Source organism: Sardina pilchardus, chromosome 16 (genome assembly GCF_963854185.1).
Source record: "Sardina pilchardus chromosome 16, fSarPil1.1, whole genome shotgun sequence".
In the NCBI taxonomy this organism is placed as follows: domain Eukaryota; kingdom Metazoa; phylum Chordata; class Actinopteri; order Clupeiformes; family Clupeidae; genus Sardina; species Sardina pilchardus.
The window spans coordinates 16,423,361-16,450,683 of record NC_085009.1 but is presented as its reverse complement, the minus strand read 5'-3'; the positions used below and the strand labels follow the sequence as shown (position 1 = coordinate 16,450,683).

The following is a 27,323-nucleotide window of genomic DNA, read 5'->3' as shown; positions in this document are numbered from 1 at the left end:
TGAGCATATGAAATCTTAGAGAAGTACATCCGAGCTGATCAGCTGTCTGACGTCTCGCTGCATGCTGTGTCACAGAGTTCTATGCCGTTTGTCTGAACCCCCCCCCCCCCTCCCCCCTACAACCTGCTACATGTAGTGGCAAATCTGCGCTTTGACTCTCTCTTTGCTGTTTGACACTGGCACTCTGGCTCCTTTCGTCGCACAACTCCAGCACGCATAATACTCGCGCCATTTCCGTGCTCCGTCATGCCTCGTCACGCGCATGATGACGCCCCGGAGAGCCGAGTCCATGGGTCACCTGTCTTTTCTTGGTCGCGAGGCGGCGCTCGGCACCTGAAAGCAGCTGACGGATAGATCCGACACCCTCATGGTGAAGACTGAGCACGCGAAAGGCTCTGCTCGAGTCTCCTCTGTTACGTTAAGACTATACTTTCAGGGATCATTTCTATAGTTTCTGACTTAGAAATGTGTTTCTAAAGTGTTGCGTCTCGCTATTCACGATGATGAGCGATAATGCTTTTCTTTGAGCGCGAATCGGACAGAGATCGGGACTTTTGTCTCAGGTCTGTTGTCATTGATGACCGTTCCTGCTCCCTGTCGGGCGGCAGGAGGAGAGAAGTATTGTCAGAGTGATAGCATACATGTCTGTCGAAAATGAGCATATGAAATCTTAGAGAAGTACGTCCGAGCTGATCAACTGTCTGACGTGTCGCTGCATGCTGTGTCACAGAGTTCTATGCCGTTTGTCTGAACCCCCCCCCCCCCTCCCCCCTACAACCTGCTACATGTAGTGGCAAATCTGCGCTTTGACTCTCTCTTTGCTGTTTGACACTGGCACTCTGGCTCCTTTCGTCGCACAACTCCAGCACGCATAATACTCGCGCCATTTCCGTGCTCCGTCATGCCTCGTCACGCGCATGATGACGCCCCGGAGAGCCGAGTCCATGGGTCACCTGTCTTTTCTTGGTCGCGAGGCGGCGCTCGGCACCTGAAAGCAGCTGACGGATAGATCCGACACCCTCATGGTGAAGACTGAGCACGCGAAAGGCTCTGCTCGAGTCTCCTCTGTTACGTTAAGACTATACTTTCAGGGATCATTTCTATAGTTTCTGACTTAGAAATGTGTTTCTAAAGTGTTGCGTCTCGCTATTCACGATGATGAGCGATAATGCTTTTCTTTGAGCGCGAATCGGACAGAGATCGGGACTTTTGTCTCAGGTCTGTTGTCATTGATGACCGTTCCTGCTCCCTGTCGGGGGGCAGGAGGAGAGAAGTATTGTCAGAGTGATAGCATACATGTCTGTTGAAAATGAGCATATTAAATCGTAGAGAAGTACATCCGAGCTGATCAGCTATCTGACGTCTCGCTGCATGCTGTGTCACAGAGTTCTATGCCGTTTGTCTGAACCCCCCCCCCTCCCCCCCTACAACCTGCTACATGTAGTGGCAAATCTGCGCTTTGACTCTCTCTTTGCTGTTTGACACTGGCACTCTGGCTCCTTTCGTCGCACAACTCCAGCACGCATAATACTCGCGCCATTTCCGTGCTCCGTCATGCCTCGTCACGCGCATGATGACGCCCCGGAGAGCCGAGTCCATGGGTCACCTGTCTTTTCTTGGTCGCGAGGCGGCGCTCGGCACCTGAAAGCAGCTGACGGATAGATCCGACACCCTCATGGTGAAGACTGAGCACGCGAAAGGCTCTGCTCGAGTCTCCTCTGTTACGTTAAGACTATACTTTCAGGGATCATTTCTATAGTTTCTGACTTAGAAATGTGTTTCTAAAGTGTTGCGTCTCGTTATTCACGATGATGAGCGATAGTGCTTTTCTTTGAGCGCGAATCGGACAGAGATCGGGACTTTTGTCTCAGATCTGTTGTCATTGATGACCGTTCCTGCTCCCTGTCGGGGGGCAGGAGTAGAGAAGCATTGTCAGAGTGATAGCATACATGTCTGTTGAAAATGAGCATATTAAATCGTAGAGAAGTACATCCGAGCTGATCTATGAACTGCACCAAATTTCATGTGTATGATTAACCTGACACCCTCTGGGAGTATGCCAAGTTTTGTGGAATTTCATCCATGGGGGGCTATAAAATAAATGGATTTATGTGTACATTCAGGACTGTATACCCATCGGCCAGTAGATGGTGGTATTATCTGGAGTCTAAATCCCCCCCTGGGGATTTCAAAAACTGTTCCAAACATCTCAATCTCTGCTAGTTTTTGTCCTAGAAACATATAAGTGACACCATTAGAAACCTTTAATCAACTAGTTTCCAAATATGTTTTAAAAGAGAATGGTTGCTCTGGGTGCAACAAACATGCAGGAACACACACACACACGCACACACACACACACACACACACATAAATACACACACACACACGCATACCTACACACACACGCACCACTACATACACACATGTACATAAAACATTATACAAACACATGCACAAACACGCCCACACGCATGCACACATACACCCTTACACACACACACACACACCTACACACACACACACACACACACACACACACACACACACACACACACACACACACACACACACACACACACACGCACACACACATCTTTGAGTACATTTTGTGAGACCACCGGAGCTGAGAAGTGAGTGTGTGTGTGTGATATACTATAGCCTGTGTGTGTGGGTGCGTTTCTGTGTGCCCATCTGTGTGTTTGCATGTGTGTATATGTGTGTATGTGCATGTTCTGTGTGTGTTCTCTTTCTTTCTCTCTCTCTCTCTCTCTCTCTCTCTCTCTCTCTCTATGTCTGTGTTATCTGTGTGTATTCTGTGTGTGTTCTCTCTTTCTCTCTCTCTCTCTCTGGGTGTGCCTGTGTGTGTGTGTTTGTGTGTGTGTGCGTGTGTGTGTGTGTGTGTGTGTGTGTGTGTGTGTGTGTGCGAGTGTGTGTGTGTGTGCGTGTGTGAGTGTGTGCCTGTGTATGTGTGTTTGTGTGTGTGTGCACACGCGCGCATGTGAGTGTGTGTGTGTGTGTGTGTGTGTGTGTGTGTTATCTGATATTGGAGTGACAGTGACGGCAGAGAACACAGTGAACATATACTCAGAGACACATTAAACACACACACAAGCAGACACACACTCACACTAGACAGAGAAGCACTCATACACAAAAGCAAGCGCACACATGCACACACTCATTTACATACATAAAAGTTGCAGTAGGGATGGAGTAGGCGATGGAAACACAAGCGTGATTGATATTTGCGGAGAGAATGTGCAGGACTGAGCGGCGGTCATATTGTGTATCGCTTTGCGGTACATCTAGTTTCTATAGTTTCTGACTTAGAAATGTGTTTCTAAAGTGTTGCGTCTCGTTATTCGCGATGATGAGCGATAATGCTTTTCTTTGAGCGCGAATCGGACAGAGATCGGGACTTTTCTCTCAGGTCTGTTGTCATTGATGACCGTTCCTGTCCTTGTCGGGGGGCAGGAGGAGAGAAGCATTGTCAGAGTGATAGCATACATGTCTGTTGAAAATGAGCATATGAAATCTTAAAGAAGTACATCCGAGCTGATCAGCTGTCTGACGTCTCGCTGCATGCTGTGTCACAGAGTTCTATGCCGTTTGTCTGAACCCCCCCCCCCTCCCCCCCTACAACCTGCTACATGTAGTGGCAAATCTGCGCTTTGACTCTCTCTTTGCTGTTTGACACTGGCACTCTGGCTCCTTTCGTCGCACAACTCCAGCACGCATAATACTCGCGCCATTTCCGTGCTCCGTCATGCCTCGTCACGCGCATGATGACGCCCCGGAGAGCCGAGTCCATGGGTCACCTGTCTTTTCTTGGTCGCGAGGCGGCGCTCGGCACCTGAAAGCAGCTGACGGATAGATCCGACACCCTCATGGTGAAGACTGAGCACGCGAAAGGCTCTGCTCGAGTCTCCTCTGTTACGTTAAGACTATACTTTCAGGGATCATTTCTATAGTTTCTGACTTAGAAATGTGTTTCTAAATTGTTGCGTCTCGTTATTCACGATGATGAGCAATAATGCTTTTCTTTGAGCGCGAATCGGACAGAGATCGGGACTTTTTTCTCAGGTCTGTTGTCATTGATGACCGTTCCTGCTCCCTGTCGGGGGGCAGGAGGAGAGAGGCATTGTCAGAGTGATAGCATACATGTCTGTTGAAAATGAGCATATGAAATCTTAGAGAAGTACATCCGAGCTGATCAGCTGTCTGACGTCTCGCTGCATGCTGTGTCACAGAGGTCTATGCCGTTTGTCTGAACCCCCCCCCCTCCCCCCCTACAACCTGCTACATGTAGTGGCAAATCTGCGCTTTGACTCTCTCTTTGCTGTTTGACACTGGCACTCTGGCTCCTTTCGTCGCACAACTCCAGCACGCATAATACTCGCGCCATTTCCGTGCTCCGTCATGCCTCGTCACGCGCATGATGACGTCCCGGAGAGCCGAGTCCATGGGTCACCTGTCTTTTCTTGGTCGCGAGGCGGCGCTCGGCACCTGAAAGCAGCTGACGGATAGATCCGACACCCTCATGGTGAAGACTGAGCACGCGAAAGGCTCTGCTCGAGTCTCCTCTGTTACGTTAAGACTATACTTTCAGGGATCATTTCTATAGTTTCTGACTTAGAAATGTGTTTCTAAAGTGTTGCGTCTCGTTATTCACGATGATGAGCGATAGTGCTTTTCTTTGAGCGCGAATCGGACAGAGATCGGGACTTTTGTCTCAGATCTGTTGTCATTGATGACCGTTCCTGCTCCCTGTCGGGGGGCAGGAGTAGAGAAGCATTGTCAGAGTGATAGCATACATGTCTGTTGAAAATGAGCATATTAAATCGTAGAGAAGTACATCCGAGCTGATCAGCTGTCTGACGTCTCGCTGCATGCTGTGTCACAGAGTTCTATGCCGTTTGTCTGAACCCCCCCCCCCCCTCCCCCCTACAACCTGCTACATGTAGTGGCAAATCTGCGCTTTGACTCTCTCTTTGCTGTTTGACACTGGCACTCTGGCTCCTTTCGTCGCACAACTCCAGCACGCATAATACTCGCGCCATTTCCGTGCTCCGTCATGCCTCGTCACGCGCATGATGACGCCCCGGAGAGCCGAGTCCATGGGTCACCTGTCTTTTCTTGGTCGCGAGGCGGCGCTCGGCACCTGAAAGCAGCTGACGGATAGATCCGACACCCTCATGGTGAAGACTGAGCACGCGAAAGGCTCTGCTCGAGTCTCCTCTGTTACGTTAAGACTATACTTTCAGGGATCATTTCTATAGTTTCTGACTTAGAAATGTGTTTCTAAAGTGTTGCGTCTCGTTATTCGCGATGATGAGCGATAATGCTTTTCTTTGAGCGCGAATCGGACAGAGATCGGGACTTTTCTCTCAGGTCTGTTGTCATTGATGACCGTTCCTGCTCCCTGTCGGGGGGCAGGAGTAGAGAAGCATTGTCAGAGTGATAGCATACATGTCTGTTGAAAATGAGCATATTAAATCGTAGAGAAGTACATCCGAGCTGATCAGCTATCTGACGTCTCGCTGCATGCTGTGTCACAGAGGTCTATGCCGTTTGTCTGAACCCCCCCCCCTCCCCCCCTACAACCTGCTACATGTAGTGGCAAATCTGCGCTTTGACTCTCTCTTTGCTGTTTGACACTGGCACTCTGGCTCCTTTCGTCGCACACAACTCCGGCACGCATGCTACTCTCGCCATGGTCAGATGAAAGAGGAGAGTTAGAGCTATCCACAGATACCAAATACAACCTTCTAGGCCATAAAACAGCCGAAATGACAGCAAAATAATAACTTCATTTAGCTCCACTTACCCCATGTTTTTGTGTGGCATAATAGCCTACCGTATGTTCATAATCCAACGTTATCATGTGTTTCTCTATGGCAAGTCACGTTCATAATACGGTTTTGAGATCCTAGCAAACTCCTGTATGGTATCCAATTCAAGACTCATATTGCATCCATATTTGTTTGACAAATAAACACTTTTTTGCCTTTACTTTGTTCATTCCAATGCAGTAACAAAATATTATAGAGAATCATCATCTGTGCACGTCATGTGTGCGACCACGCAAACAAGTCAGGTCAGATCAGCTAGTGTCACAAATATGGAGCGCAAAAAGTGTCAAAAAGTCATTTCTCATCACTAAATAAAAATGGCCATTTATTTCTGGAAGGCACACACCACATATTTCTGTAAATTGCTCAGCCCCAAAGTATACCTTCTTATATTGCCATTTTCAGGACAGTCAGGCCTACACACTACCATGTAAGTTACGTCGAGCGGTCAGCTTGCTGTGGTGAGATACACATCAAAATATAAGAATTTGTATAGTATGCTTTTTAAATTGTTATTATTTAAAAATCTAAATCAAATCAATGCAAGTATTTATATTGTGGCAGATCTGGGTAGGTCTTATTTAGTTATTTCCTTATTATATTGAAGTCGACCTAAACTTTTATCTTCCTCTCAAACTGTGACCAGTTTTAAGAGAATCGGAGAGAGAGAGAGCGAGAGAGGGAGAGGGAGAGGGAGAGAGAGAGAAAGAGAGAGAGAGAGAGAGAGAGAGAGAGAGAGAGAGAGAGAGAGAGAGAGAGAGAGAGAGAGAGAGAGAGAGAGAGAGAGAGAGAGAGAGAGAGAGAGAGATGAAAAGCTGATCAGAATGGGCTGCTCAACCGCGCTATTCGAGGTCGTCAGAACGAGTCTGGAGAAATACTCAAGACCGCAGAGCCGAGTGCACAGTGGAACAGAGAGAAGGGAGCCTGTGTGCGGGACTGGTGATGGCGTGAGAAGGTTCAGAGAAAGAAGACGAAACTGGGACCATTGGCATTTTACGAATTCACTAAGAGAAATTCGATTTGAACTCTGTTTTGGTATTGCAATGCTTAACTTTGTCTCTCACAACTAGACAACACGACAACTCATGTTCGGTAGATCCTCTCTTGTCGACCATGTCGAACAGTTTTTTTGTTGGATATGATTACATGACGCATACATGATGTATAATATAGGCTTCGACGAGGGAAACTCGAGATGTCTTTCAAAAAACTTCGAGGACTTTGACTCCATCCGCAGCGTGCTGCTTTACAGGTCAGTGGGTTCGCACGCCCCTAGATGTGCTGTCAATGAGTATTTTCATTTCGTTTGTTAGAATAACGTTTTTGCACGTTTGCCTTTACATAGACTGCTTAAAAGACCCCACAGTACTCTATCAATGAGTTTGCATTTGACATTTGCACGTGAACGACTGTGTTTGCATGCCATCGGGGATTTAAACCCTCGTGCAACTTTGCGAGCAAAACCAGCCACTTGCCCTGGTACATTGCAGACATGGCTTAACGGGAAAATAGCGGTGGGTGTTACGTAAGGTTCGGGGAAAATAGTTTGTGGTAGAGTTGCTGTCGCAGTAGGAAAGTTTTTGTGTGTCATTCGGCCGTTTCTATCTAGACCCATAGTCCATTTATCTTTGAAAGTAGCGTGGCAACTGATTGACTACCATCCTTCTCGAGACCTATGGTGCAACATTTTTGTTCTAACCGTGACTTCAGTCTCGCCAATGTAGCGGCAGGTAGCCTATTAAATGTAGCCTAACTGCATTGATTAGCCTACATAAGCGAAAGGTTAACGTTTATCGTAAAAGCTGTGACGAAAACTTCAGTTAACATTAGGCCTAGCTATAAGAACTGTAAGTTGACTTTCTGATGATGCGCCGTTTAATATAAAGAAATCTACATACGGATTTTATGTTGCATATCCCAGTATTTATTCGTACGACTTATTAATGACTTCTTTCGCAAACTCAATAACGTTTCAATTAGAACTATTGTAACATGAGGACTTTTTGCATGCTGATTGGAAAGCTTCCACGTTGTCAGGGTAACGGTATGCCTGGCCAACCACGCAGCGACATGTGCATCACGTGGAAGAACTGGAAAGTCCCGTATGGACAAAATAAGTAAAGCACACTAACGTGTAAAGGGAAACGAATGAACTTTACTTTGTTATTTTTATCGTAGTAATTCTGCCGTGAATAGTAACCTGTGCATATGGGTTTAGAGTAATGGAATGTGAACGGCTGGTTGAACCTGACAATATATCTTCCTCGGGCGCACCATTTCGCAGAGAAGCCGACGAAGATGTCGGAGACTCTGGAAGCGATACCAACTCCACCGCGTCGAGTGATTACTCTGAGTAAGACACCGTTGTAACATATTGAAAAGAACCGCTTTTAATTCATGTAGCCTCAGCATTTGTGTTGCTCAGCGGGTTAGATGCCTGATGTAAAAGCTAGCTGTAGGCTACTGTACTAAGGCACCATTGTGCTCCACTAGATTTGAACATCCTTCATGGTGACCCGAGTTGCACCACTCGTCTGTTGTTGCCTAGATAGTTTTCCCAACTGTTAGTAGGCCTAGGCCTATGCGTATCCTCCTCCTCCTAGTGCGTGGTTTTGAGACCATTGAGTGTGTGCAAAGAAATCATCATTACATTGTCCCTCATTAGGTGTGCTCTCTTATAGTTTTAGCATTGCAATGTCTTGTTTTGGCAATCAAGATTCAGCCCACTGCCTTTAGGTTTGTCGACAGAGTTGTCCATTCATGTGTGAAAGAGGGAGAATGACTTTTATGCTGACAATGAGCTGTCTTAGCTGTCTGTCCAACTGAGGTCAGCTGGCATTTGGCTTCTCTCTCAACCTCTAAACAATCCAGTTTGGTCTGTTGGCATAGATGTGATGCTTGCCCATGCTAAATTAGAACCACATAGGCTAGGGTAAACTCAAAGTGAATGGTGAGCTTCTGTTCTCAGAAATGTATGTGACACACCACACCATAGTGTCACAGATGGAGTGTAATATGAAGCCGGAGAACACTGGCCATACAGTCTTTAAGTTGGCTAACCTTTCACTTGGATTGAAAACGGCATATTTGTACCTGAAACTGAACGGCTAGCATGTAGTAGGCTGAAAAGTTGTGGGTTCAATTCCGCTTCCACCGTTGAACCCTTGAGCAAGGTACCGGTAGCTGATTCTAACTCAGCCAGCTAATTAGTGAAATCACTTGTGTTAAGTCCACAGGTAGAACCAATGCACCTGTGAAGTTCACCTACAAAAACGCTGCCATCTTTGAAATCCGGTATCTTGCGATTTTTTCCTATGGGAAAATAACATGGGTTCTGCCTTCGAGTGGCTCTTGCGATGTGCCGTAGCCTACGTTAAGAGGGCAAACTTAGATTTTTGCTACCTCAGGGCTAACTTGCATCGCAATTTGCCATATAGCACAAGGCAAAGGGCTCATCTCTCTCTATATATACAGTATATTCCTGATTGAAATGCAAGAGATACATTTGTAACGTACAATACAACAAAAGGAATAACCATCTTAATGATAGTGAGAAAGAGATAAGGAACATAACTCTCTCTCTCTCTCTCTCAAGCTGATGGAGCACTTCTCTCTTTCTGTCTGACAGGGACTCAAGAGCAAATTAATGATACAATCACAGCCTATCTCTTTCTTTGTCTGTTTGTTTCTTTCTGTCTCCCTCTTTCCCTGTCTCTCCCTCCCTCACGTGCATGCGCACTTAATTTCTTTATGGCCTGACAGTTGGTCTGTGTTTGTTTGTCCTCTCAGTGCTTCCCGTCTCTCTCAATTCCAACCCCCTTTCTCCAATTCTTCTGTGTTGTTTCTGTGTTTTGTTACCTCTCTTTACCCCTGGAGTTCTCTGTCTATGTTGTAGATCCTTTTTCCTCTTCTGCCCTCCCCATTTTTTCCCTCTTTCTTGTCCTTGCCCCCCCCCCCCACCCCTTTCCTCCCCTCCCTCCCGTCTTTGCCCTCTGAATTTGGAGGAAATTTCTGGTTCCAATTTGGAATGTTAGCCTTCATAAATAATGATATGCTATTGGCCATCTTTAGTGAATTTATGGATGTGGTTTCCAAGCGGCCACCACAGGAGCTGAGTGCCTTCATTTAGAGAGAGAGAGAGAGAGGGAGAGAGAGAGAATGGGGGACAAAGAGAGAGGGATAAATGAGGATGTCTGTCTGACTCTTTGGTTTTATTTTTCGCAGAGTTGGAGCATTTTATTTTCAGGGGGTTGGGATGGAGTAAGAGGGGGGGGGGGGGGGGGGAGGTTGTAGAGAGTGGATGTTGGGAGGCAGGTTTCCGTCGGTCTCCAAGGCTACGTGCCATTCCCGGCCGCAAGTGCTGGCATGGAACGCCTCACTCACAGACATGCGTGATCTGGAGACCGAAAACGCAGAGTTCAAAGCAGAGTCACAAGCCAGCCAAACAAAACCACAGTGACAGGGACAAGCCGTGTGTGTGTGTGTGTGTGTGTGTGTGTGTGTGTGTGTGTGTGTGTGTGTGTGTGTGTGTGTGTGTGTGTGTGTGTGTGTGTGTGTGTGTGTGTGTGTGTGTGTGTGTGTGTGTGTGTGTGTGTGTGTGTGTGTGTGTGTGTGTGTGTGTGTGGTTAATGGGTTCAGGCAACAGCAGTGTGTGTCTGTTTGCATGCATGTGGGTTTGAACTGCAGCAATGCCACGGTCAATGTGTGTGTGTGTGTGTGTGTGTGTGTGTGTGTGTGTAGTAATGCCTCTTTGTGTGCTTCTGCATGTCGGTGTGGTCAGTCTGTTAGAATTAGTGCCAGCTGTGTGTTTTCTTTCTGTTGCGCTATCATGACAGCATTTCTCATGCCAAATCTGTAATTGGCCACACAGAAACTTGAGCTCTTAGGCCCACTCTCATCCATACAGTCTATTGCAATGAAACGAGAACAATGCGAACGAGTTCAGCATCAGTCTGTTGAAAGAATTGTTAATGTGTTGGCCATACCAGTTTTCCCCCTTTTTGAGCTTTAATTTTGAGCATAGTCTAGGCTTATTGTTTTAAAAAGGAATTATTTGTGTTTTAGAAAAGGGATAGTTTTGTGATTTCAAAAATCCTTCCACCATCTTGGATCAGAGATTCAGTTACTCATACGCGGTAATCTAGAACTAGAATGTTTCTCAGTGTTTATTTTTTGACTAAATGCAGGTTAGTTTGTGTAACTGTAAACTGGAATGTCAAATGGTCTAATCATACAACAGTATCATTCTGGAACAGAAGGAATGTAAGCCAAGCCTATAGTTTGTATAACCGTGCAAAAGTTTTATTTTGGAATCGTGTAAACGAATGCTCTGTGTCTCCCTGTAGCGAGCTTGAGCCCGAATGGCTGGATGAGGTGCAGCGAAACGGCGAACTCTTCTACCTGGAGCTGAGCGAGGGAGAGGAGGAGGAGGCCAGGGCCCGTGCCTCGGCAGCCAATCACGTGCGCTTCAGCGAGCAGGAGGCCGAGATCATCACCGAGGAAGGACGGCACCGGGGCGGTGGAGTTGGCGGCGGCGGTGATGGGCGTGTGGGGTCAAAGGTCACTCCTCGACTCAAAAGACTTGCAGGGCTACTGCGCCGAAAGAGTAGCCGAAAAGCACGGAGTATCCGGGGTGAAGGGAGTCCATCTCGCCCCCCTCCCTCCATCCTGAAGAACCAAGCGGTGGGGGCCAGGCATACCGGTCAGCAGCAGCAGCAGCAGCAGATCCTGAAGGATGTGTGCGTCTACCTCAACCCCAAACGGCTAGCCGGCGCTCCTCACCTCCTGCCGGAGAGCGGCGGTCTCCTGGAGGCCCTGCTGGGAGTGGTGCATCGCGGCGGGCGTGGCACGGGGGCACAGAGGCTCGCGGTCCACGGACTGGTGCCCAACAGCCCTGCCAGCAGGAGCGGCCACATACTCATTGGTGAGAATTGCACACCTGAAGGGGTACCAAGTAGTAGTACTGCAACTACTTAGGCTTTCTGTCACCACTGCTACTACTAGGCTTACTATCACCACTGCAACTGTTTAGGATTATTATCATAACTGCTACTACTAGGCTTACTATCACCACTGCAACTGTTTAGGATTACTATCATAACTGCTACTACTAGGCTTACTATCACCACTGCAACTGTTTAGGATTACTATCATAACTGCTACTACTAGGCTTACTATCACCACTGCAACTGTTTAGGATTACTATCATAACTGCTACTACTAGGCTTACTATCACCACTGCTACTACTTGGCTTACTATCACCACTGCTACTACTAGGCTTACTGTCACCACTGCTACTACTAGGCTTACTGTCACCACTGCTACTACTAGGCTTACTATCACCACTGCTACTACTAGGCTTACTATCACCACTGCTACTACTAGGCTTACTATCACCACTGCTACTACTAGGCTTACTGTCACTACTGCTACTAGGCTTACTATCACCACTTTGTAAACCGGAAGTGTTACATGCACTATCCCTTCACTCGTTGACTCCTAATTCTTGATTAGGTATACACATGTACATTCTACAAAGCGTTCGAATTTTGTACAAAAAATTAACTGTGTATTATAACTGTGTGAGTGTGTTTGTTTGTTTGCTTGTTTTCATTTAGTGTGTGTATACATGCACACTGTCTGTACACTGTGCACTAGCAGTGTGTGGGTGGATGTATGTGTGTTTCATCTTTTCAGGTAATTTGTTATTTTTGAGGCATAGGCCATGCATGAGGGTGCAGCAATTTGCAGGGAGCTGTTTTTGCTTCAGAATGCAAGAGCTGATACTGGAATGCTGCTTTATGATAACGGCCAAAAAAAGAAAGGGAAAAAAAAACGCTCAGTCTATGCTGACAATTAGGCGTTTTTCCACCAAAAACGAACCTGGTGTTGAACTGGTGCCGTTCAGAATTATTTGAACCGGGGTGCTAGTGAAACAGCCCGCATTTACACAAGTTCTGAACAGAACCAAGGATGCGTCATCAACAATGGGTGGTGCATGCAAAAGCAAAAGTTAATGAGATGCATAAACGGGAGAGTGATATGACCAGTTCTCCCATAAAAACCGGCAGAAACTAGCTGTTTAAAATGCTAGTCAACGTCTGCAGTGTAATGCTAGTTGAATCGTTTTGTTTACTCATGGCAACAGTTGATATGGACGGAAAACTCGTGCTTTTAGCCTTTTCCCCACTGAAGGGCACATGACACGCCCACTCCGGTTCGTATTTTTTGGTTCGACTTCCGAACCAAGGTGCCACGTTCCAAACCGGCTTTTGTTTGGTGGAAACACGACGAACGGTTCAAATGTTGGTTCGCGAACGGGAACGGAGCCGGTTCTCTGTCGGTGGAAAAGGGCCTAATAAGAACCGTATCTGACTCCATGCGTGCACGTTACGGCAAAGGTACCACGAACTCACGCAGAGCATTTTCTCTGATGCAGAAGCTCAAAAAGAAATAGGAGGCCGGCATCCGCTAGCGTTTATGTCCGCCCTTTGAACTACCCCTGCATGCTAAAGCAATCACAGGTGCTGCCAACGTCTGAAGTCGAGACGATTGAGGCCTGGGTGAGGGAGATAGTAGGAGTGCGTCGACTAGGGCACGCTTGAACAGGCCTCCTCTGATAAAACTCAAAACTCTGCACTGACTCCCAACTCCCAACGCAACAAAAAACCCTTAATTTGGCCCGATATCAACTCGGCTAACAGCCCTCGTAGTGAAAAGCATTCCTTTGAGGTATTTGCGTTTAATGAGTTTTGCTTTGTGCTGGTGGGCCTGGTTGGGTTCACTGCATTTCAAATTCTCCTGGCGTGTATGTGTGTGTGTTTGTGTGTGTGTGTGTGTGTGTGTGTGTGTGTGTGTGTGTGTTTGTTTGTTGTGATACAGGAGATGTCATTTTGGCCGTCGATGATGTGGAGGTGACGTCGGAGAACATTGAGAGGATTCTGTCCTGCATACCTGGTCCCACTCAGGTTTGTGTGTGTGTGTATCTTTTTCTGTCTGTGTCTCTTTGTGTGTGTGTCTGTCTGTCTATCTGTCTGTCTGTGTGTTCTCTCTGTGTGTGTGCGTGTGTGTGTCTTGTCTGTGTGTTCTGTGTTTGTCTGCCTGTCTACGTATGTGTGTGTCTGTCTGCTCGTGTGTGTGTGTGTGTGTGTGTGTGTCTGTCTGTCTGTCTGTCTGTCTGTCTGTGTGTGTGTGTGTGTGTGTGTGTGTGTGTGTGTGTGTGTCTGTCTGTGTGTGTGTGTGTGTGTGTGTGTGTGTGTGTGTGTGTGTCAGTGAGAGAACAGACCACCCACCCTCTTTCATTGCAGTTCTTATAAACGCTGTCCGTGGGTTCGCTCTCCTGACATTCTGCTTTGCGTCTGCCTTAGCGGCACCCACTCCCAAGTGTAAATGCATCTGAGAGTATCCTAATGAGACTGGTATGCTAACTGCGCTCTAATGCAGAAACCACAATCATTAGACTGCGTGCCGTTGTATCAGAAAGAATAATAATCAGCAATCAAGCCGGTGGGTTCAAACATGTATACTGTACTTTTCTTCTGATTCACCTCATGTAATCAAGAATGGGGGAAAAAGTAGATTTGCTTGCCTTTTTACGCATTGACCAAGGACATTTATAGGCCGCATAGCAATAAGGCAGTCAGACTTTGTATTTTCTTTCATTGCACCATTATACATTTTTTGATACGTTTCAAGCAGCAAACAGTGCTTTTACAGTGGGTTGGCAAAACACTGACAGACTGTAAAACCTCTTTTGTGGCAAAGATTGGCACGGTGTAAAACATAATCTTTTTATGCGATATCTAATTCAAATTTTAGTTGTTTATCCTTCACTCTGTCAGCACCAAAAAAAGCCCCACAGATCTTACTCATCATTGATGTGGTGGTCATGGTAATGAGTGCATAAGTGGGCTGCTGTGGAAAACCAAACTTTTAAATGTTTTTCTTGAATTATTATATTTAGTCCTGTTTTCCCCCACAAAATGACAAACTGGACCTGCTTGAAGGCGCGGTGAATGAGGAAGTGAGTTTAATTGGGGCATTTGATTGTTTAACGTTCCTCCCCTGTGTTGCTTTGCCCCCTGATGAACTGCGCAGAGAGGAGAATTTACGCTAACTGGAAATGAGGGTAATTTGGGAGCGTAATGGCGTTGGGTTTGTGAGAGAGTCGTGTTAATGTGGAAAAATAATCCGCTGCGGGCTTTTTTTGTCTTCCTGCGAGACACAAAAACACAACACAAAAACAGCCGCGCTGTCTATCCTCGGAGCGAGGCAATCCCACAAACATGCGTGTCAGAATCGCAGAAGGAAAATAAGTCAAACCAATAACTTGTTTTTCACGCCGGGTTCTCGTTAAATAGTTCTTAAGAACAGATTGCCTGCCAGTGCCTAGTTGGTGTGACTCGTTATGTAGGACTGATGCTTCAGTACTCGAGCTTTGATGTAGTAATGGACTACAGCCCTTGTATCAATGCACACATTTCAGATATGTGAGTTAACATTATCCAACATGAAATCTATGCATACACTACTCACAAAAAGTTGAGGATATCTGGCTTTCGGCTGAAAGTTATGGACAATGTAAAAAGTTCAAGCTACAGTACAACATGAAATCCATACATGTATGTATACTGTACGTGTTTTGGGTCTATACCCAAAAGTAAAGTGTATAATGGGACTGTCCTGTTGGTTTCACATCTTGTCTGCTCAGGAGGAGCCATGAGTGGAGCTTAGTGAGCGCACATAAAACCTGAATATGGCAAGAGGAAAGGCAATTTGTTTTTAACAAAGGATTGAATGTTACCAGGCCCAAGAGGAGTCATCCAGTCTTTTTTTTTATCTTCTTTGTGCTGAAATGTCAGTGCAAATATCAACATTAACACAAAGAGGAACGGAATAGAAGATTATGTTTGAAGTTGAAGATTCTTATCAAGGTGCTGATGTTGTATAGGACTCGCTGTAGGTCTTTGTTAAACACTTGGGTTGAGCTGTCCTCTCTGGACACACTTTTTACAATTGGCTTGGTTCTCACCCGGAGCTTGGCATGTGTGGATGTCCAAACTCTGATGTTAGCGCAGCACACACACACACACACACACACACACACGTGCGCGCGCATACACACATACACACATACACACACACGCACGCGCATGCACACATACACACACACGCGAGTGCATACACACATGCACACAACACACACACACACACACACACACACACACACACACACACACACACACACACACGCATACACGCACATACGCATACACACACACATACGCACACACTTACACTCAGAGAGAGAGAGAGAGAGAGAGAGAGACGCAGGCCAAAAAACAAGTGTAGTGCCTAACCATTTCCGTTGTCCCGGAGAGGAAACGCCCGCAGCGTCTACAGAAGCGACATCTTTTGATCCTATTTCAAGCCACCACACAGCTGGGCTCTGCTAAAAACACCACCTAACGGAAAGGAAAAAGAACAGGGGAAAAAAACAATAAGAGAGAGAGGAAAAGGGGGAGAGATAGATAGAGAGAGAGAGTGTGAAGTTAAAGAAGGAGAAAGAGAGACACAGAGAGAGACACAGAGAGAGAAAGAGGCCAATGGAATGCACTAGAAGAGGGTGGGAAAAGCATTCAAATGCACTCAATATGAAAAGAGGGAGCGGAACATTTTTAAAACGGGAAGAAAGCAAAACGGCCGAAAGAGTCGAAGGTGGAGCAGGAGAGGCAGGAATGCCGAAATGACAGGCCCAGGGCAGGACGGGATGCGGTGCGGAGCGGTGGAGCGGAGCGGGGTCGGGTCGGGTAGGGTTGTGGTGGACCGGTCTGGGCTGGGCCGCCATGGCGTGCTGCGGAGCCGCGGCCAATCCTAAGAGAGCGGCGTTTGGCTTTCGGGGAGCGCCGGGCACAGCTGATTAGAGGACGTCTGTATGGAGCAAATTACACCGCCGGGACACTCGCCCAGAACTGCGTGCACACACACACACACACACACATATATATATCATATGCACACCGCACGCACACACATCACATACACCACAACAGTCAAACACACACACACACACACACACACACACACACACACACACACACACATATATCATATGCACACCGCACGCACACACATCACATACACCACAACAGTCAAACACACACACACACACACACACACACACACACACACATACACACACACACACACATATCATATGCACAGCCCGCGCACACACATCACACACACCACAGCAGTCACACACACACACACACAAACACATATATATCATATGCACACCGCGCACACACACATCACACACACCACAGCAGTCACACACACACGCATACACACATCAGACACACCACACACACGTAGAGATACACATCCGTTCACACAGGATCGTGCACACCACAGCACCCAAATATAAATACGTAGAGTCATGCGCAACAGACAGACGTACACACGACGCACACACACATTCACTGATCACTGATCTGTTATGCTCACGTACAGATTGAAAGCCTTTGCAAATGCAAGTTTAGTGTGTACACGCCATGGCGTCAGGAATACATATACACAGTAGGGAAAAGTGCATGTGTGGTAGCGCTTATGTGCTCGTATGTGCTGGTTTCTCCGTCTTTGTCTCGCTCGCATTCTCTCTGTGTGTGTGTGTGTGTGTCTGTGTGTCTGTGTGTGTGTGTATGTGCGTGTCTATCTGTGTCTGTGTGTGTGTGTATGTGTGAGTGTGTATGTATATGTGTGTGTGTGTGTGTGTGTGTGTGTGTGTGTGTGTGTGTGTGTGTGTGTGTGTGTGTGTGTGTGTGTGTGTGTGTGTGTGTGTGTCCCTGTTGCTCCTTGGAAGACGCCTGCCCCCCCAGGCTGAACCGAGCGCTGGCTCTAAAACAGACATGTCCGCTCCGTAGCACTGCTGCTCCCTGCTGTGTCTGAACCATCCGTCTCAGTATACAGCCATGCTCACTGAAGGAGCCGCTTACAGGGGAGCTACACCAGGCGCGTAGCTGAAGCGTTACGTTCGCAAGGCGTAAAATCCATTTGAGAGGACTGGTCTATTTTTTTCCGAATGTACGTGCCATTGTCGCGTCTGGTGTAGCTACTTCCATTGATTATCGTGATTATTAACTGCTGCAGCATACGCGTTGCGAACAGAGTGCTTCGGTTATGCGCCTGGTGTAGCTCCCCTGTTAGACCTTGTGTCCTCTTCACTCCACACAACTGCCTACTGTTCAGCTGAGGCAGCGAGGGCTCGTGTTTTTTTTTCCTTTGCCTGATCTCTGTCTGTCCTCGTCTCTTCCTGTCACGCTCGCTTCTCATTCCTTTAACATTACACCTCTCTGTCTCTTTCTGGAGCCTATTCACCCCCCACCATCTCTCTCTCTCTCTCTCTCTCTCTCTCTCTCTCTCTTTCTCTTTCTCTGCCATTTCCTCTCTCTCTCTCTCCCACCATCTCTTTCTTTCTCTCTCCTCCTCCCTCTCTCCCTCTCTCTCTCTCCCTCCCTCTCTCTCTCTTTCTCTCCTTCCCTTCTCCCTCTCTTTTCCCCACTAATTGCTTTCCCATCTGTCCCCCCCTCCCCCATTCGTGCTCTTCTCCTCAGGTGAGGCTGACTCTGGAGACGACGGCCCCGGGCGGCGGCGGTGGTGGCGGCTGCCCGTTTGTGGAGGACGAGGGGGTCCGAGGTCGTGGCTCGACGGCGACGGCGGCGGCGGCGGTCTCCCAGCTGGTGCGTCTGCTCTGGGGAGAGGACACGGTCGAGCTGCAGATGGCCATCTCCCACATCCCCCACGCCATCATGTACCTGTCGCTGCGCCTGGACGCCGAGCCCACGCACGAGGAGGTTTGTCCATCTCACTCACGCCCTTAGAGAGATAGCAGCCTAATTTTTACGTCTTTGAAAAATACATATGATACATTATTATTATAAGGTCTGTGGATGTTTAACCCAATCAGAAATGTGTCTAGATGGGTAGCGCTGTGGTGCAACTAGTGCTGGGCGGTATGGGCAAAAATGTATATCACGGTATTTTTCAAAATTCTGACGGTTTCACGGTATATGACGGTATTTTTCCCCCCATGCATAATCAGGTGTTCACAAAATTTTCTACTGGTTGAGAGAGGAATTACTGCAGTAGATTGACTTGGTCTATTGGATTGGATGGTCTATTTTACTGTCATGAGTGAATATTGTACAATAATTCCACACTAGTAAGCCTAGTAATACAGGTTTGCATGGCCCCAATGATGCTTGCTGTTTACAAACAGGCACTCATGATTCTAATGGGCAATTGCAGTCAACAGAACTTGTATTATGCAAATTTCACAAACATACTTTAAACCTACACAAAAAGTAGTGCAACTTGCAATTAATTACACGTTTGCTTCAAGTTCGCCCAGGTAGCCTACATTAATTTTCAAGTAAATATAAAAAGGAAATATAAAACAAGTGTGACTTAGAGGAAGCATATTAGCTGAGTAATCTCTTCACTGTCAAATAGGCCCATCAGAATCATGCCTTATTGTTATTGTGTGGTCACCGTTAGGTAAATAACGTCAACAGAATTCACGTGGATGTCTGGTTATCCTACCAAGCTAGGCAAAACGTTAGCAAAAAAGTTCGTTTCAGTGCACTGATGACAGTCAAGATCATGACTAACTAGCCAGGTATTGTTCAGTTCATGTCTGTAACATGTTACATGGATAATTTCAGCGAAAATTATTAAGGTACGATGAATGATAAGATCACTAAGCTCCATGTGTTCGGTGGGTTCGCCTACTAGCCAGCTAGCTAGTTACAGCTGTTGAATAATCTTTTTTAGCCTACTGGAAAATCCCTTCCAATGTAGGCTATTAAGTCCTAACGCTTTTCTTTAACTAGGGACACAATTTAAGGTATTTTGTTTAACACCCGTAAATAAATCCCTTATCAAAGGAAAAAATGAAGCCTTAAGCAGGGAAAAACGTGAGGTGTCTTGTGCCACAGCCTCCACTGTTTACTTTTACCATGCGTGTTTAGAGGCGCAACATTGAAAAGGGTCCCTTCTGAAACAATGTCGCGCGACGCAGCATTCCACCCACAGTGCAATCAAATACACCGGTATGGCGGTATATTAAAAATTCATATCATAACAAAAATATACACCGGTATTCGGTGTGAACCGGTATACCGCCCAGCGCTAGGTGCAACAGGCTACAGCGCTCATGTACGGGTCCGAGTGCCCACGGGGACCCAGGTTCAAGTCTGACCTGCGGTCATGTCCCGATCCCACCCCATCTCTCTCTCTTCCACTTGCTTCCTGTCACTCTCTTCACTGTCCTATGAATAAAGGCAAAAAAGCCCCCAAAAATATACTTAGATATGACACAACACCAGGTCGCTTTTGAACATCTTGGAAAAACACTTTTAAAAAATGCAATAATTATTATTAGTATCATAATTATTTCTTGACACAAGACATGAGTTTACAGATAAGGTAAATAATTACGCAAGAGGTCAGCTTGATTCAGTATAGTGAAGGTCAGGTTGACTATACACACGGCTTGCAGTTCTCCAGCACTGTGTTGGAGGAAGTCATGCATGCAGGGTTGTTCAAGAATGGGAAAAACAATACATAAATTGTTAATATGTGTGGCAAATAGTGATATACCTCAGACACAGAATTGTCCTGTGCTTTAAAACCTGACTACATCTAAAACCTACATCTAAAGAACTGACTGGACCCTCAACGTGCTTGCTACAGTACTATCTCACAGTCTCTCTTTTCTCGTAGTTACAAATTAAAATGTTCACAAGGGGCAAACACGCACTCTTAACAGGAAATCCCCCTGTTCAGAATCAGTGTTAAGCCCTAAGACATAATCACATGTATAGTGTATGGTATGGGCCTAGACTGCATTTTTTAATGACTCATTCGGTGAACCTACACTCTTAAAACAAATGTGTTGAAAACAACAACACAACAGTTGACACTTGTGTCTCTTAAAGTATCTAAGTTTGTGTCTGGGTGTGTTTGGATTTTATGGCGTGTAAACGTATGGTTTGTCTATGTCAAAGCAAACAAATTGCCAGACACGGCATGGTTTCCTGGTTGGAAAGCGTGAAAGGTTATCCAGTAGATCATTTAGGAGAAACAAGAGAGGGAGGAGAACAACGGTTTGAGTTCTGAATAATTCAAAGGAGCTCAGAAGCTGTCTGCTCACCTGGGCTGAGCTGAGATAGCTGCCAAAGTGTGTGGTTAGTGTGACGCCATGCAGAACTAGCCACATTCTCAACCTGCTGATGTTAAGGAGTGGAAACAAAATTGAATTGGTTTTGTGTGTGTGTGTGTGTGGTTGTGTGTATGTGTGTTTATGTGTTTATGTGTGTGTGTGTGTGTGTGTGTGTGTGTGTGTGTGTGTGTGTGTGTGTGTGTGTGTGTGTGTGTGTGTTTATTTGTGTGTGTGTGTGTGTGTGTGTGTGTGTGTGCACGCGCGCGCCTGTGTGTTCATGAATGTCTGGTTGAGCTTTTCACTCTCCTGCATTGGTGCAGTTCTTTCCTCCCCTAACTCTCCCTGCAGTCTTGTGTGGCTGCCTGGTGCTCCTCTCCCGAGCATAGCTGAGTGATTAGGGGGCGGGTGGGTGAGGGAGAGAATGTGAGTTTATGGAGCTTGCATCATGATAAAAGCTTGGGCTCTTTTCAGTACTCCCTCTCACCCTCCCCTATTATTGTGTGTGTGTGTGTGTGTGTGTGTGTGTGTGTGTGTGTGTGTCAGTGTCTGTGAAAGGATTAAGATTTTTTTTTCTCAGGCACATTTTTTTTAACCCAAATATCCAATTGCATTATATTTTCTACTATTCTTCTGTCTCTCTCACTCACATACTCACTCACACAAACACACACACACACACACACACATACGCATATCTCATGTTCTCTCCCTTGTGCACACATACACACACACACACACACACACACATACACACACACACACACACACACACACACACATTTGTCATTGCACACAGACAGAGAGTGTGGATCTGGGCCAGACTGATGGGGTGTGTGTGTGTGTGTGTGTGTGTGTGTGTGTGCACTGCAGCAGGAGATCCTGTACCAGTACCCTGTGTCTGAGGCGTCCGCTCAGCTGAAGGGCGTGAGGGGCATCTTCCTCACTCTGTGTGACATGCTGGAGAATGTCACCGGGGGACAGATCATCAGGTGACCACACACACACACACACACACACACACACACACACACACACACACACACACACACACACACACACACACACATACGCACAATCATTAACTTGTAAATACACACATTGACATTATTTAAAGTAGTACGCATGTTGAGGCCCCTCCTCAAACCCTTAGCTGCTGTCATGTTACCCCCCATTCCTTCCTGTTTTGTTTCCTCTCCTTTCCTGCATTGTATACATCTCCTTCCCTGTTCCTTTGTTTCTTCTCCAGCTCCTCTCTCCTCCTGAAGAGGCAGCTGGTCCATGTGGGCTACTGGAAGGAGGGAGACAACCTGCTGGTCATCGGCTTACCTGCGGACAGGTATGCACAATGAACTGTATTTAGTTTGATGAATCACTGGTGGTGGGAGGCGGATCACTCACTGGACATATTTGTCGTAATGATATGATTGCTTGTTGAGGGTAGATGTAGGAGTGCGGTCTGGAGCCAAGTTGGTACACTCAGGAGGACACAGGAGGTATTGCAAGATGGGAGTTTTTATTTGTTCCCCAATTAAGGCCAAAATGTTGGCATACGAATAATAACAAATAAACAAAGAAAAAAAAGATGGAAAAGAAAATACTTTTTAAAAATGAAACAAACAATTGACATGAGAGTCAAAAAGGATAATAACGCAATAATAATTTGTTGCTAGCAATAAGCCTTGACCTTAACAAGTCACAAAGTCACTAAGAGCCAATAGGACATAGGTCCTGTCACTGTCTGCTCTCCCGAATGACTGACAAGACACCATACAAATAGGCCTGAGAATTACTGCTTGAATTGGTGCATACCAACTCAGAATGACTGGCAGGGGGGTCTCAGGTGCTTAAACAGGCAAAAGCTAATACAACTATAAATAAACATTCTAACATACTAGAAATGCCATAATTCATTACAAGTTTATACCGTGCTTATTTTGGCATAGCCAAAATATCTAAAACAGCACAAATAACAAATATGAAAACAGCGGGTCACTTCAGGTAGACCCGGAAGTTCCACCGTAAATTTAAACAGACCACTCGCGGCACACATTCTCTTATACAAACAAGACGAGACAAGACGAAACTCCGGTAAGGCAAACGCTATGATAACACATGTATCTATTGAGCTAAATAAACGGACAGACAAAGACATTTGTGTTGCGTGATTATTTCAACTGAATATGTGAAGTGGATGGTTAATGGCTGTAAACAGGAAACGTTGTAATGATAGTGTTTGCTAGCGTGTAATAAATCACCGTAGTGTTTGATGGTAATGTCGACTAACTATGGGATTACGGCAGGGTTGTATGATGAATGACAATGTTAACAAATGAATTTAAGACAGTATGAGGGTGAAATGAAAACATAGACACATCATACAAACACGAACACACAAGTAACAAATACATGGACTGTTTGTATAACAAAGGTAGCTACCGCTACCGTGACGGTGGGTATGCGAACCGTCACACACCCCCCCCCTTAAGAAGGAGCGTCCATGTCGTGACGAGAAAGAAAGTCCGCTATTACATTGTCCTTACCAGCCCTGTACCTCACAGTAAATTTGTAAGGTTGCAAGGACAGGTGCCAGCGAGTAATCCTCGAGTTAAAATCCCGCATGCGGTGAAGCCACTGCAAGGGCCTGTGGTCAGTCTCTAAAACAAACTCCTTCCCCACCAGATAGTACTTAAGAGTGTCTAATGCCCACTTGATAGCGAGACACTCCTTCTCTATGGTGGAGTAGCGAGTTTCTCTCGGGAAGAGCTTGCGACTCACGTACTGCACGGGCAATTTGTCCTCCCCCTCACCTTGCAGCAACACAGCCCCTAGGCCAAGGCCTGAAGCGTCCGTCTGCACTGTGAAGGGCAAGGAGAAGTCGGGGCTTTGCAGTACAGGCTCATGGCACATGCTCTCCTGCAAATCCCGGAAAGCGGCATCACACTCGGGCGTCCAGACCACCTTGTTAGGGCTGGCCTTACGAGTGAGGTCAGTCAAAGCAACAGCTCGACTGGAGAAGTCAGGGATGAAGCGCCTGTACCAGCCGACAAGCCCCAAGAAGGATCTCACGCCTTTCTTGGTTGTGGGCGGCTGACAGCTGCGGACGGCGTCCACCTTGCTGACTTGAGGGCGGATGGTGCCACCACCCAGGATGTACCCAAGGTAGCACACCTCGGACCGGGCAAGCTGGCATTTGCTGGCGTTGATCACCAGCCCGGCCTGATGAATCCTCCGGAAGACATCTCCCAGATGTTCCAGATGCGCCTCCCAGGAGGAACTGTGAATCACCACATCGTCAATGTATGCAGCAGCGTAGTCCTCAGCGCCACTCAACACCTGGTCCATCAGACGCTGGAACGAGGCTGCGGCACCATGAAGTCCGAAAGGCATAACCCGGAAGTGAAAGAGGCCAGAAGGAGCTCTGAAGGCAGTGAGCTCTTGTGCTCGGGGGGCTAGCGGTACCTGCCAGTACCCCTTACACAAGTCGAGGGTGCTGAGGAACTCAGCCTTCCCCAGACGCTCCACCAGCTCATCCACACGGGGCATGGGATAAGGGTCAAATGCTGAAATACCATTCAGTTTGGAAAAGTCAATGCAGAAGCGTAGTCCTCCGTCCTTTTTAGGCACAAGGACCACGGGACTGCACCACTCGCTGTGCGACGGCTCAATCACCCCCATCTCCAGCATCGCCTGTACCTCCTGTTTCAGCGCGGGGATCAGTCGCGCCGGAACCCTGGTGGTAGTCTGCCGGATGGGACCCGGAGACGTCAGTCGGATGTCATGAGTGATGACGTCAGTCCGCCCTGGTCGGTCTCTGAACAGGCCTCTGGGGATGATCCTTCGCAGGTCTTCCTGATGTTCAGGTGTAAGGTGGGTGACGGAGGGGTAGGTTGAGTCACCGCCCGCAGTAGGAAAGTACTGCTCCGACGGTTCCTCTTCCTCCTCCACAGTCCGCGCCCACAGCTGGTCTTTGATGTCGGACGATGGTCGGTCTATCCATTCTTTGAGCAGATTGATGTGGAATGTCTTCTTGGAGCGGCGGCTATCTGGCATGGCGATCTCGTAGGTGACCTCACCAACACGACGAAGCACCTCGAACGGACCTTGCCACTTTGCCAGCAGGCTGCTCTCTGTTGACGGCAACAACAACAGTACCTTCTGTCCGGACGTGAAGGTGCGGCTGCGTGCGCTGCGGTCATACCACGTCTTCTGCTGTGTCTGAGCCTTGGCCTGTTGTTCGTGGGCCATGGAGCTTAGGTGGTCCAGCTTGTCCCGCATCCGGATGACGTAGCTCGCGACGTTGGTAGGCTGGCGAGGAGCGTCCCCCTCCCAGCTCTCACGAAGGATGTCAAGCGGGCCTCTCACCTCCCGTCCGTAGAGGAGCTCGAAGGGGGAGAACCCGGTGGATGCTTGTGGAACTTCTCTGTAAGAGAACAGCAGGTATGGGAGCCACTGGTCCCAGTCAGCTCCAGACTCCGACACAAACTTCCGCAGCATTGATTTTAGGGTCTGGTTGAACCGTTCAACCATGCCATCAGTCTGCGGGTGATAGGGTGTGGTTTTGATAGCTCGGATCCCTAACAGGGAGTACACTTGCCTAAGTGTTTTACTGACAAAGTTAGTACCCTGATCTGTCAGCACTTCTTTAGGGATCCCCACACGGGAGAAAAGCTGCAACAAGCAATTGGCTATCTGTCTAGCCTTGGTGTGTCTGAGGGGAAAGGCTTCTGGGTAACGCGTTGCATAGTCACAAATGACCAAGATGTAGCGGTGACCTGCCCTGCTTCTTTCTAGGGGCCCCACTATATCCATGGCGATTCGACTGAACGGAACCTCAATAATGGGAAGGCTGATAAGAGGCGCTTTCAAACCTCTCTTAGAGCGAGCAGTGAGTTGGCACTCTGGACATGATTTGCAGAACTCAGCTATGTCTCTCTGGAAACCTGGCCAGTAAAACCTCTGCTTAATTCTGCTCTCCGTCTTTTCTTTGCCTAAATGGCCAGACCAAGGGATGCTATGTCCTAGATGCAGAACTTTGGCTCTAAGGGGTTTGGGAACCACTAGCTGTTCTGAGTCAGCACAAACTCTGTACAGCTTCTCATTATTAAAAACAAAGCACGTGTCACCCTCTTCAATGGCTTCCCTAGCCTCATCTGGGGGTTTTACTGCAGAGAGACAAGAGCTAAGTGTGGGATCATCCTGCTGGAACTTTACGAAGTCTTCTACCAAGACTTCATTGCCCTCTAGAGGTGGGGAGTGAAGACTGTCCTGCACTGGCGTACCTCTCACTTTGGCTCTGCGCCTCTCTGCTTTAGACTTTTTGATCTTGCCACCAGGGCAACGATCAAATGGCAAGTTGGACCATACTTGGTCCTGCTTCTCTTTAGCTTGAGCTCTAGTTGTGACGTAAGCTGTAGCTGTGTTAACACTCTGTAAAAGTTCAGTAAGAACAGGAACATCCTGGCCTAGAATTACAGAGTAAGGACATGTATCTAAAACACCAACGGTTAACAAATACCTCTGGCCATTAATCTCAATGAGGACCTCACATGTTTGGTGCTCAGTCTCATCGCCATGAATGCAGCGAACCCTGACCTTTCCCACCGGCTGGAAATCGGACTTTAAACAGGATTTGAGGATAAATGACTGACTACTACCAGAATCAACCAAAGCCTGCAGAGTCTTTCCTTTCACCTTTACTGGGACAGTGACATCAGACACAACAGGGAAGTGCATGCTAGGGCCAGGGAGATAACACATTCTAGAGTCAGACACTTTCTTAACAGGACAGTTAGGCCTGATATGACCTTGTTGACCACAACCATGACAGACAGGGCTTTTGGATGCTACAGCTGAGGTGGGATTAGCACTGGAGCTAACACTGGGGCTATTGGGGTTGCTAGATGCCCTAAACACACGAGCACCATCACCCGCAGACCTACCAGGCACTGATGTCCTCTCTGGCTCACGATGGGGTCTTCTCCAGGAGTCCTGTTGTGGACCCATGTGGTAGCCTCTTCTGGAGGGTCTGGCAACCATATAAGTCTCCACCAGTTCCGCTGCTTGTGCTGAGGAGTGTGGGGTGCGTTCTCTCACCCACACCTGTAGCTCTGGGTTCAGCATGCCCAGGAATTGTTCGAGCACGATCTGGTCACACACCTGGTCCTTGTTTAGAGTCTCCGGAACAAGCCACTTATCCAACAAGTCCTTCAGCCGGGCTTGAAGTTCTTTAGATGTCTCACCCTCA

At 47.3% G+C, this 27,323-nt stretch overlaps 1 protein-coding gene and 7 non-coding genes across 8 annotated transcripts in view; all 8 read left to right on the top strand.

The window, feature by feature from the left end:
• The first annotated feature begins 420 nt into the window (after window positions 1-420).
• Window positions 421-634, top strand: LOC134060724 (small nucleolar RNA U3). Its single transcript, XR_009935327.1, has one exon. It is a non-coding gene; the product is annotated as a small nucleolar RNA U3 (small nucleolar RNA).
• A 441-nt stretch (window positions 635-1,075) lies between these two features.
• LOC134060762 (small nucleolar RNA U3) lies at window positions 1,076-1,289 on the top strand. The gene has a single exon (XR_009935363.1). It is a non-coding gene; the product is annotated as a small nucleolar RNA U3 (small nucleolar RNA).
• A 439-nt stretch (window positions 1,290-1,728) lies between these two features.
• On the top strand, window positions 1,729-1,942 carry LOC134060720 (small nucleolar RNA U3). Its single transcript, XR_009935323.1, has one exon. It is a non-coding gene; the product is annotated as a small nucleolar RNA U3 (small nucleolar RNA).
• Window positions 1,943-3,296: 1,354 nt separating this feature from the next.
• Window positions 3,297-3,503, top strand: LOC134060731 (small nucleolar RNA U3). Its single transcript, XR_009935334.1, has one exon. It is a non-coding gene; the product is annotated as a small nucleolar RNA U3 (small nucleolar RNA).
• A 440-nt stretch (window positions 3,504-3,943) lies between these two features.
• On the top strand, window positions 3,944-4,157 carry LOC134060750 (small nucleolar RNA U3). Its single transcript, XR_009935352.1, has one exon. It is a non-coding gene; the product is annotated as a small nucleolar RNA U3 (small nucleolar RNA).
• Window positions 4,158-4,596: 439 nt separating this feature from the next.
• Window positions 4,597-4,810, top strand: LOC134060719 (small nucleolar RNA U3). Its single transcript, XR_009935322.1, has one exon. It is a non-coding gene; the product is annotated as a small nucleolar RNA U3 (small nucleolar RNA).
• Window positions 4,811-5,251: 441 nt separating this feature from the next.
• On the top strand, window positions 5,252-5,465 carry LOC134060721 (small nucleolar RNA U3). Its single transcript, XR_009935324.1, has one exon. It is a non-coding gene; the product is annotated as a small nucleolar RNA U3 (small nucleolar RNA).
• A 2,549-nt stretch (window positions 5,466-8,014) lies between these two features.
• intu (inturned planar cell polarity protein) overlaps window positions 8,015-27,323 on the top strand; it is a 39,090-nt gene continuing 19,781 nt past the window's right edge. The window contains exons 1-6 of the mRNA XM_062517131.1: window positions 8,015-8,208; window positions 11,201-11,778; window positions 13,738-13,823; window positions 18,471-18,710; window positions 21,950-22,068; window positions 22,326-22,415. Of these exons, the coding sequence (XP_062373115.1) occupies window positions 8,078-8,208; window positions 11,201-11,778; window positions 13,738-13,823; window positions 18,471-18,710; window positions 21,950-22,068; window positions 22,326-22,415 (1,244 nt within the window). The 5' untranslated portion in view covers window positions 8,015-8,077. The remainder of the gene's footprint in view (window positions 8,209-11,200; window positions 11,779-13,737; window positions 13,824-18,470; window positions 18,711-21,949; window positions 22,069-22,325; window positions 22,416-27,323) is intronic.